Source organism: Ammodytes marinus, assembly GCF_949987685.1.
Source record: "Ammodytes marinus genome assembly, chromosome: 2".
Taxonomy (NCBI): Eukaryota; Metazoa; Chordata; class Actinopteri; order Uranoscopiformes; family Ammodytidae; genus Ammodytes; species Ammodytes marinus.
The window spans coordinates 20,398,417-20,409,157 of NC_137231.1; the positions used below are offsets into that span (position 1 = coordinate 20,398,417).

General features: G+C 40.6%; 1 protein-coding gene across 1 annotated transcript; it reads right to left on the reverse strand.

Annotated features, from left to right (window-relative positions):
- Positions 1-1,079: 1,079 nt before the first annotated feature.
- rmi1 (RMI1, RecQ mediated genome instability 1, homolog) lies at positions 1,080-10,637 on the reverse strand. Its single transcript, XM_080045077.1, has 9 exons — positions 10,404-10,637; positions 9,622-10,293; positions 7,617-7,727; positions 6,247-6,396; positions 5,049-5,119; positions 4,653-4,776; positions 3,673-3,754; positions 3,310-3,496; positions 1,080-2,874 (listed from the first exon to the last, which is right to left on the reverse strand). The coding sequence occupies exons 2-9, from the start codon at positions 9,781-9,783 to the stop codon at positions 1,833-1,835; spliced, it is 1,929 nt and encodes a 642-aa protein (XP_079901203.1). The 5' UTR covers positions 9,784-10,293; positions 10,404-10,637; the 3' UTR covers positions 1,080-1,832.
- Between the last annotated feature and the right edge of the window lie 104 nt (positions 10,638-10,741).

The following is a 10,741-nucleotide window of genomic DNA, read 5'->3' on the forward strand; positions in this document are numbered from 1 at the left end:
CGTAGACAACTAGCAGCTGTTTTTGACCTTTAAAACACAATTTGTACCAAGCAATGTTTTTTTATCACGAGTTCACTCAAATGTGGACTTTCTGATTATTGTCTTCATTTTAACCTGAGTAAATATATCCCAGCTGACCACGAGGTAAAACAAAACACATAGGCTATTTATGGAATTTATTTTGTCCTAATTATACTCAGCCACTCGCCATATGACCACCTGCCATCCTAATTACCAGTGAAATACATTCAGTGTGTACTGTATATAACGAGGGTTGACTGCAGCATTTCCTCTATACCACTGAGACAGCACTCCCCTCTTGTCGCCCAATATTTATTCCACTTGTATCTCCCGATGGGTTGCTTCTCTCCTCCTCTTCCCCCACCCCTCCAACCTATCCAGCCTCATTAGCACATAACAGGCTATCAACATGCATAGCAGGGCCCTGATTTAGATGTTCAACCTGATTAGCCCTTAATGATCAGAGACAAGCTACCTGAATGGAGGTGCACACTGTGTTATAAAAGACAACATTGTATGCATGTGCCCTCATGCATAAGCACACGGAGACACAGAAAGACAAGCACGCATATGTACTAACATACACTCACCGTGGGTTGCTTTAGTAGCCTGTGTTTTATGTCCATTGTCACATTGAAGCCATTGATATGTGAGCAACGGCCACCTAATTATACCGTATGAAGGCGGACTAGACACAAAATAATTTGTACCACAAATTGTTTAAATGTTTCATCCTAAAGAGAGACGTCTAACCCCTCTACAGTTGCGAGATGAAGTAATACTGCAGGGCTACTTTTAATAAATATTATGTGTGCACCAACAATGTATCTACCAAAGGTGTATTTAACAAAACATTTTCACGGCAAATGAAATGAATTGTCTGGTTATTCAACTCATCTAGAGATGGATAGAGGAGCGATGGAAAGGTAAAATTAGCAGCGAGATTCTCGAGATCACGTGTTTTATTAGTCAAAGAGTGTGAAAGGAAATTAGAAAAGCTTCAGAACAATTTTATTTCTATAAAAAAAAAGGTAAATACAAAGAATTACATTCGAGGTATATTAATTCATCAAAGACAAAAACGTAGATGAGGCTCGATAATGAAGAGAAGTAACCGACGCTCATGGCCTCTCCTTTATCTTCCTTTCCTCTAATTCTCCTCTGGGGGAGTTTATTAAAGACCTGCGCTGCCCTTGGATACTCAATCACTTCTCAGTCAGACGTAATGGATGTCCTGAATGAATGCAAAGGCTGGCAATTCATTAGAACAATCATGAACATGAACTCTTTTTCTCCCGCGGTTCGCCCTCTCTCGTCTCACATGCTCCACTCTTCTATTTTTTAAATGTTAGATTGTTTGAACCAAGATGTTGATAACCAATAATTAATTGATACAGCACCGATACACTTTTAGTCAGTTTAATTTGCTGGAGAGTGTCTGGGGGCGCAAGCAGAATAAAAACAGAAGCTCTTTAAAATGGATGAATGAAATCCACCAAAGACAAAAAACACATTCACATATATAGCAGATGGGATGGACTGCAACACACTGCTTGCTGATGATCAACGGTGCAGATCACACATTCTGCTCTCCAAATCTGAAGCAGAAGGGCAGGTTCATTACCAATCCTAAAAAAAATACCATAAAATACGGGGGAAAGGTTGACGACAACACTGATGTGCAATGGTACATTTGCCTCAGTTCTGCTGGCAATTTTTCCAGATCTGCTTAAGGTCGATATGCTTCTGCACTGCCTGTAATATTCTCATCATCATAGTCTACCACTTCCCCCTGAACCTTTTACTGTGTTTTATTTTCTCCTCTGCTCCAGCTCCTGCAGTACTGTCTCATTGACGGGCTCTGCCTTGGTCACCACAGCTTTCCTGCCCTCTGGTTGGAGCACGATGGTCATGACACAGCACATGTCCACCAGCTCTTCTTGGCATCTCCTCATGCCACCGTCCAGCTCCGCTCTCCGGGCCGGGTCGCGTTTCAGTGCCACCTTCTCCGCCACAGAGAAGCCCAGCAGGCCCGTCAGAACCTCGTTGGACAGCTCCACATCCAGGTAGCCCGTCCCGTCAGATATGGTGGCGCACACACCCCAAAGGCCGTTGACGGTGCTCAGTTTCCCCAAGAGAGTAACGATGAAAGCTTTGACGCGGATCTCTGTGGTGGCGTGCCGGTGTGGTCCGGACGTTAGCTCCTCTAACAGGCACAGATATGTGAAAGGTGGAGAGGTCAGAGTGAGACTGGGGACCGAGCTTTCTGTTTTGTCTCTAGTACTACTAGGTCCTCCAGTCTGCCCCACAGTTGGCACTTCTTTGTAAGCTTCTGCCTCATTTATGATAAGGCAGTCCACATCTTCGTCCATGAAATCACTCTTGTCATTATTAGTAACAAATTGTAATTCATGTGATGTCTCTATCCTCCCTGTAGCTCTCTCTCTGATACACCCCCGATAGTCTCGTTTCATTGTGGTGGATCTGGAGTTGCTAGGACCAGGCAGTGACCCCGAGCCAATCAAAGTGTCCTGCTGATGCTGAGCCGTTTGGGGTTTGGCTGCTCCTCTGTCGTGGTCTGCTGAGCTTCTGTGACTGCTATTAGACTGTTCAGTTACAGTTGTATTTGCTTGAAGAACAACACTGTCCAACTCCTCCAGGGGGAGATCATCAAAGTCCTCATCGGGAAAGTCGTCGTCCGCCATGTTGTGATCTCGAATCAACTGATCAGAAGGTAAAACCTCAAACCAGTCAGAGTCGGCTTGATCGTTACCGGGGCGATGTTCTTGGTCTGAAACACCTGTGTTGCTCTGGGTCAGACCACTTCTGCGAGAGAGGGCAGAGGCCTCCCTTCTGCAAAGAGAGCAGCCAATAATGTTAGCAAAATATGGCTAGCAATTTGTTTGAACAGTGTTGGCCTGTCATTGAATGAGCCAAAACTGAGATATGGTTTTACATGTGAGAACATTTTCTGTAAGGTAGGCATCTTCTTGGAAAATGAAAAACCTCTAAGGCTCCAGAAACAAGGGGACAAAATAGTCATGTCAGATATGACTTAGATCTGTTACCGGAAAGTATCTGATCATATAATTTTGATTAAAGAAGTTTGTAGATATACAATAACTTGACAGCTTTTTTTGTATTTTATTTCATAATCCTTCAAATCAAATGGATCAAATTATGTAGAATATGTTCTACATTTGCAAAGAAAAAATGCAAAGGTATAGATGCCCTGCTGGAGTAATTCCAGCATTAAATTGTCAAGACATAGCATTGTTAAACACCCACCTGGATGAGGCTGCTGAAGCAAGGCTCCTGATAGAGGAGCTTCTGGAGAATTGAGTTGAAGGCTCACTGAGCGTCGCGTAGCCACTGTCTCCAACTGGCACAACCGGAACCCTCTCCACTTCCTCCTGTTCCAGACTGGCCAACAACTCTGCATCATCCAGCTCCAGGTCATCCACTTCCTGGTTACCTACAGAACAAAATAACACATCATGAATATTTTTTATTTTAAAATGATTTAAGAAATGTTATTGAGTTGTAAGTCATGTCAATCAAAGAAAAATATAAATAAAGCAAGCACTTCAAGGCCGCTATTTGCATTGTTTATACAAATTTCTAAAGATACACAAGTTACCATGACTATACCTGGTTGTGGTGCTGGTGGGACCTCCCCATCTTCCTGCTGCTGCTCTTCAGGAAGTCCCAGCATCCGACACAGCACCTTGCCCTGTCAAAGTGGTATACGATTAACCACTGGATATAATGATAGACTTATCCTATGGTAAACACTTCTGTATAAAACCAGTTGGGGTTATGTGTTTATGTTTGCTTCAGGAACCCAAATTTTGACTTAAAGTTACTTTTATTCAACCAGCAAGTTTTTTCTTAATTGGAAATGACACAGGCTTCTCCCAGAAGATAATAAGACGATGTACAAGAGGCACCATTGTGGAAAACAATATCTTTCAGCTTTTATTTACATTTGTACAAAAAGTGGCATGTCCAAAATTATTCATACCTTTCTCAATAAAAAAACCCTTATTGGCTATTACAGCAATCAAACACTTCCTATAATTACTGGCCAGCTTTTTGCAGTCTCCACTGGTATTTTTCTGGCTGGGCCACTGTGAAAGGGAGCTAAAGATCAGGGTGATGGCAGCGAGACCCTCCAAACTGAAAGAGTTCGAGCTCATTGCTAAAGAAGAATGGGCAAAAATACTAGTGGAGACATACAAAAAGCTGGTCAGCAATTATAGGAAGTGTTTGATTGCTGTCATAGACAATAAAGGTTTTTTCTATTGATTATTGAGAAGGGTATGAATACTTTTGGACATGCCACTTTTTGTTCAAATGTAAATAAAAGCTGAAAAATTTTTTTTTCCACAGTGTTGCCTCTTGTACATCGTCTTATCTTCTTCAAATAAGTTCGGGCTTGACTGTATATACAGTATATTCTGTGTATTTTGTATGTTTTGGGAAATAATACGTAGGTTTACTCTAAATGATGTGTTAACATACCAGAAACACTTATCATAAGGGGTAGGATAATCTTCAAAAAATACACATTTTAAAACATGGATTGGTTTTGATCTGCTCTTGAAAGACAACAGGAACCAATAGTTCACCTGGTTATTCCTGTCCACCAGGTCCTCCACCTCTCCACCCAGGACTTTGATGTTGGACGGCCCCAACAAAAGCACCCCGAGTCTGCACACCATCCGCCCCTGCAGCTGAAGTTTCACACCAGGCCTGAAGGTCACAGGAGTCAATTATCCCATGTGTTACAAAAGCTTCAAAAAATCTATGGTTTACTTTTGAAATTGTGAAACACATAGCAGTAATTGTTTTATTATTTAAAATGTTTGACAAAACTATGTACAAGTAAAAGCAGCCCCTTTGTTTCCCTCCATGAAATTAGCTTATTCTTTGTTTTAAAACTAGGCATAAATTGGGCGGGGAAAAAAATACACTTGGTGGTTATTTTTTTATGTCGGTAACAGCAAAAAAACACCACAGTGCACCTGAGAGCTGAGCTGAGTGCGGGGATAGACTGATACTCCATAGCCTCCAGGCTCTGGACTCCATCTGTCACCTGCACAACAGAGACGACATATTTGACCAGGAACAGATGAATGATCATGAAACTATTACAGATTTGCATTCTCAAAAATATCACAAAAGTAACTTTAACATTATAAGTGGCCTAACTGTGTTTTAGGAAATCTAAAAGTAGAAAAGAGAAAATTACATGGAAACCGTCCTATGCATTTTTACCTGTGGTTAAAACATAGCCAGAGAGATTTTGGAAATTAATTGTATTATTTCAAAATATATATGCGACCAGGCATGGACCTTTCAAAATGCAAAGCAAGTCAAAGCTTATCTGAACATATCTGCATTTGGATGCATATTTTTAACAGCCATGGGTCTTTGCATCCTATGAATTGCTCAACATGGTTTGAGACGAAACGATAAAAAAAAGAAAAAGAAAAGCCATTACAAGGTCTCTAAGCAACACCAGTCCTATTCTTGAGAAACCATAGAGCCGTGACAAGTGTAATACTTAAGGTGAAAATTACAGTCGGCACCTTATATGTCGGCAATTTACTCTTTCATATGCTCTCAGTGATTGTACCTGTCCACTGTGATTCAGTTAGGAAGAGAAGCAACCTAAGTCTTCCTTATTCTACCGAACCAAACAGACACACAAAGATGAAGCCTGGTCGTAGATTAGATTTGGACGGTTGATTGAGTGTAATTGTACATGCTGACAAACAGTTTAATACTGTATTTATGATGTCAAATAGACTTAAGTTCAGACCAGTTTCATGTATGATGCAAAAAAAAGTGCAGTGACATAATTGTCGAGGCTTACAGGCTACCTGCTGTGATAAAAAAAAAAACGTTATTATCAACAAAACAATAATATAGCTCAGGTACAAAGTATTTGACTGATGTTTTCTATGAAAGAATACATGGTAAGAAAAATGTCTCGAAGTGTTTGATACATTTACCATGATTTATTGCGTGTGGGCGTTGATTTAAAAACACACTAATTTAAGGTAATTACTCATTATTTGATTGTTGTTTTCATAATCACTTATTATGTTGATGAATTATACCTCTGTGCAATGGGGCGTTCATTTCAGAAGCACAGCATGTGAATTTGTGGGACATTTCTTTCATATCTAGTACGTTATTTGTATGACTATCCCTGACCTGCAATAGTAGCATACGGGTTGTTCTGGCTTCCCAGGGCCTTTGAGTGGCCTGTGTGACAGCAGACACTTCCTCGTTGGCACAGTCGGTGCCCCTCCACTTCTGAAGCTGACCATACGCAGGCTGACTGATGTCCATTAATGAGTCAACCTAAAAAAGAGAATGGGACCTTTTTATAGCGTTTCCCTTTCGCTGCATATTAAAATACCAAGCAAAATGTTTGACACTACAGTCATATTACAGTATTTCCTAAAATATAGACAGTTCTGTACTTTTCAATTTCTTGAATTGCTGGTCTTATTCGTGGGGTTGAACATGCATCACGTGTCTGTTTTCATTGTACATTTGGAACCAACTAACACTGAATTGCTCCGTCTCAAGGTTTCCAGCTGGGTTTTCCATTTTCCATCTCAAAGGAAAACTGAAGTCCAGTGGTGCTTTGTTATAATCCTGCCTCTGACTGAATACTCCAATCATCTTTTTCCTTGAATTACACAATACAGCAATCTTATTTTTGCTACAACAGCTCACTGTGTGATTTTGTGTATCTATTTTGTGTATCCTTGGTTCATTGGAATATAATCTGAATTGCATAAAAGAACCCACACAAACTACAATAAGAGCATTGTCTTTAAGCAAACGCAAAAGGAACATTTGGATAACGTCTTTTCTTGATGTGAATTACAATTGTTACTTTTATGTGCGTTGTTTTTACATGTGACATTTGTCTTTCATTCACTAATTCTCCTCTGTGCTCTGCTTTAGGTGTATAGTCCTCATGAGTGTTATTCAGACTCGTCAGTTTTTTTTAAATGCTTTATTTTTAGATTTTTTTTTTAAGAACACAAACACACAACTGTAAAAGTGAACACACAAACAAAAGACAAAAAAAAAAACATGGCGTACTCTACTCAACAGGTTTCATAGACATCTGAATAACAACGAAACACGCTTGACCAGAAATTGTGCGGTCTGGGACAGAACCAAAACATATGAGCCAGGGTTCCATCACCTAATGCAAAGGTGTGAGGAGGAGGGATAGAATGAGTGTAATTTGACACGCGAATAGTGGAGGTGTTCAACCTTATATTGAATTAATTGGTGCCTTGGAGTTGATCGAGCAAGAGTGTATGCTGCGAAGACTCTTCTGAAATTCCTACTCCTATTTCCCTTTCCCAGGACTCCCTCAGATGCTGCGTGGATGGAGCAGTGTGATCCGCAAACAAGTTTACAAACCTAGAGACTAGTAGAGGCGTCAGTGTTTTTTTAATTAAATGGTCTGATCAATGGGCATTGTCCCCGGACAAAAAAATCCTATAATAAACATGGGATGAAATGTAATGTAATAAACACAATCAACAAGCCTGTACCTGGACACAGAACGTGCCGCTGAGTTCAGTCTTCTGGGCCTGAGCAAGCCTTTCAGGGAGAACAGGGTGGTCCAGGTCCCTCAAGTCCGTCAACAGCCACTGGTCCAGCGCCTAGAATTCAATAATTCAATGCAGTGAGGCACATGAGGTTTTAGGGTGCAAGCAATTCTTTCTATTTTTTTATTTTATTTCCTTCTCTGATACCTATTTATTGACACTACTCTGTATTATCAGTTCATTGACTGGATTTCCACACTTCACTGTGTGACATGAAAAATAATTAGGGTTACATTCATGTCCATGACAATAATGGCCATCAGATTATGATACACTAAAAAGTAACTTCAAAATGATGAACATTAGCGACTCTTAGTTCTTGGGTCAGATCTAAATGTTCTTCTTCATAGAAAATATCCAACAGAGAGCTGACAGTTTTGATGTGCATCCATGGGTAGAGGTCTAGTGACATTTTGGGCAACTTGAATGAACCCATATCACAGTCATGTTCCTGGAACCGTCAGGAGAGGATACGTGACTTGAGTCTTGAGAAATGAAACAGTATCCCCCTCAAACATGTTTTGATAAAAAAGACAAGGTTTTGGCCGTGGACACAGCTGTTCGGCAACAACATCTAGCTGTTCGGCAACAACATCTAGGTACACTGTGGCGCAGGAATGATGCGGAAATGCAGGAAAACATACCCAACATGACGCCACCACCAGCTGCTACAGCTGACACTAGACAGGGTGGTTTCCTGCTGTTTACACAAAAAAGAAAAATCGGCTTGCTGTCTGCTTGTGGCAACAGAAATACATATTTGTAGGACCAGGGGTGTCCTTTCACTCCACCATCGTCCACTTTTGCCAATCATTACCGACCATAGCTTAATCATCATGTTCTCAGTGGACAGTAGTAGACGTCAGTTGTGCGATTTTATTGTTCCTCTGCTCCAATGATTGGTGCTTTCTGTGCTCTGCATATTTGTGTAGGGTTGTACAATATTTGTTTACTGGGTCTGACAGTGTGCACGTATACTGTAGGTTCGAGGTTTCTTGGTTAGCCAACTTGAGAAGAAAGAAGAAGAAAAATGCTACTTAAATCATGCTCTGAAGTTCTTATACCTGTTTGACGTGCAATGATACTGGAATTTAATTTCCATTAAAGAAAGGAGGACCAAGTATTTATTTAAATATTTGTTAGTCCTCCTAGAGACTCAAATAACTCCAAAAGAGGTAAGTGGAGTGGTGAATGCTTGCTTTGCTTATGGTGGTCCATCATGTCTGATTATGACTTACATATCTTTTGGTGATTGTTTTTTGTGTCAGTAAAGTCAAATATGAGAGCCACATGATGAATATGTGTATAATGTAGTGGGCATGTGTAGTCAGTCAGTCAGGGTTAGTTTGAGCAGTCACCATCTTCCTCAGGTTAGCTGCGCTGCCGACATTTGATGGGGAAGTTCTACAGGTGTCAATATGCCTTTGATACACCGTCCACGACACCAGCTGCTGTATGGTTGCAAGTTACCAATGCTTATTCGAATTATTAACTAATCTGTTTATTGTATTTAAAAGTAATCTAGTTTAGTCTATTAAAAAAATATTTTAAGTACGTAATGCCCAACAGAAAATGTCTTATTTGGTCAGACTTAACAGTCCTATAATCTTAGATTTCCCTTTTAAAATGATTTAAAACTGAAAAAAGCAGCAAATCCTGAATAAAGCCTAAAACCAGTCACAACATAAGCTGGGAAGGGGTCAAAGGTCTACCCCCTAGAGCCCTTGGACGGCCAGAAAGATCAAGGAGCACATTATCAGCCAATGCTAGAGAGACCATCTTGGAACAGAGACAGGAGAAACTATTTCTCCCTCCATACGACCACGTTATCACCCCACCAAAAGTTCCAAATAACGTAATTTGATGACAGTGAAAATCTAACAAACGATTGCTATAGTTTTGTACAGTATTTAGGGTGAACAGTTAGACAGTCAGTCATCCTGCCTACCTGTTGGTTGATTTGCTGCTGTGAAAGCCGAGCTGCTTCTCCTGCCTCTTCCTGCAGCCACTCCACGCAGGCTTCCAGCCAGGCAAAAGGCACCTGGACGTGCCAGGACGACCGCAGCCAGCTTTGGGTAGCATGCACCACTACCTGGATCTCAGGGGTCATTCTATTCCTTTATGGGTATTTGACTATGGCCACTTCCTGTTATTTTCTCCACTGTTATCTGCGTCTATATAAATGGCACACAACTCAGAATCCAGAGGTTGTTTTTGTTTTAATTGCTGCTGCATCCAAGTCATTGATTACTGAGTGACTTTATTCATATGTATACGAATGGATCGGTTGCCTAATGAAAAAACCTTTGATTAGAATACAAAATATTTTTTCTTAATTTCTTAAAAAATTAACAGTATGATCCCATTCTGATGCAGGTGTAGTTGACTTTAAGTTATGGTGCAAACGTTACATATAATTGAATTCGTGTCACAGCAGACTGCAGTAGGCTATCTGAGGGCTTTAGAAGACTTAAGACCAAATCTTGTGGTGATTTGTCGACAGGAAAGATTAGATTATTATGATGCAAGAACAGAGGAGAATTTCTTTAGGTCATTTAGTCAGTGTAATCACATGATCTTGGATAAGCCCTGTGTCTCTGCGGATGGTCACGTCTTGGTACTACGGAGGAGAGAGAAGACGAGATTGAGTAAGAAACGCAGGGCAGGTATCGCAGTAAAACTGAAAACATTTTTATGTTCAGGTACGTGTTACTCGTGTCATTCGGTTACCTGTGAAGCATCGAATCAGCCTCTTCCATGAAGTGTTGTGGAAAGCAGCTAAGGCGCCAAAGTTGACACTATTTATTTAGCAGTGTAGATGCAACTACACTTCAGATTTGTTTCCATACATCAGATACATACCAACCTAGCCCTACCCCACAATTTCTTAGAAAGACACAAATTAATAGTTATGCTCGCATAGCCTACCTTATAATGAATAACTTCAATAACAACGGAAAACTAATTTTCTTGATTGCATCCGGAAGTAAGGCCAAGCTCATGTGATTGACGTCTCATCAAGCCAATACCAACTCACGCCTGTTTGGTTGGCTTTCCTTTCAACCAAT